The 272-nt window shown below is 40.1% G+C and overlaps 1 protein-coding gene across 1 annotated transcript in view; it reads right to left on the bottom strand.

Moving 5' to 3' along the window:
* Positions 1–88: 88 nt before the first annotated feature.
* LOC108803954 (astacin-like metalloendopeptidase) overlaps positions 89–272 on the bottom strand; it is a gene marked incomplete at both ends in the record, with an annotated part of 7,051 nt that continues 6,867 nt past the window's right edge. The window contains one exon of the mRNA XM_018575734.1: positions 89–268. Within this exon, the coding sequence (XP_018431236.1) occupies positions 89–268 (180 nt within the window). The remainder of the gene's footprint in view (positions 269–272) is intronic.

The raw sequence follows: 272 nt of genomic DNA, 5'->3' as shown, positions 1-272 counted from the left end.
AACTTTTCTTTTAAAAAATGGAACTTCTATTATCTTTTCACTTGTGCTGCTTATATGATATATAGGCTAATGGGATTGTACTACTCACAGAAGGTGTAAGAGGCCATGAATCCCTTGGTCTCCATTCTAGAGTCACTGTGGAATACGAGAACCATAGAATTGCCATGGGAGGTGAATTCTGAATCGTAGATATTACTGCAGTATGGACCCATCTTGGCACCATCTACAAACACTGTTAGGGAGTCGTACCTACAGGACCAGCTATACTCTAA

Source organism: Nanorana parkeri, unplaced genomic scaffold, assembly GCF_000935625.1.
Source record: "Nanorana parkeri isolate BGI_ZX_2015 unplaced genomic scaffold, ASM93562v1 scaffold4562, whole genome shotgun sequence".
Classification (NCBI taxonomy): domain Eukaryota; kingdom Metazoa; phylum Chordata; class Amphibia; order Anura; family Dicroglossidae; genus Nanorana; species Nanorana parkeri.
This window is presented reverse-complemented; position numbering and strand designations above follow the sequence as displayed.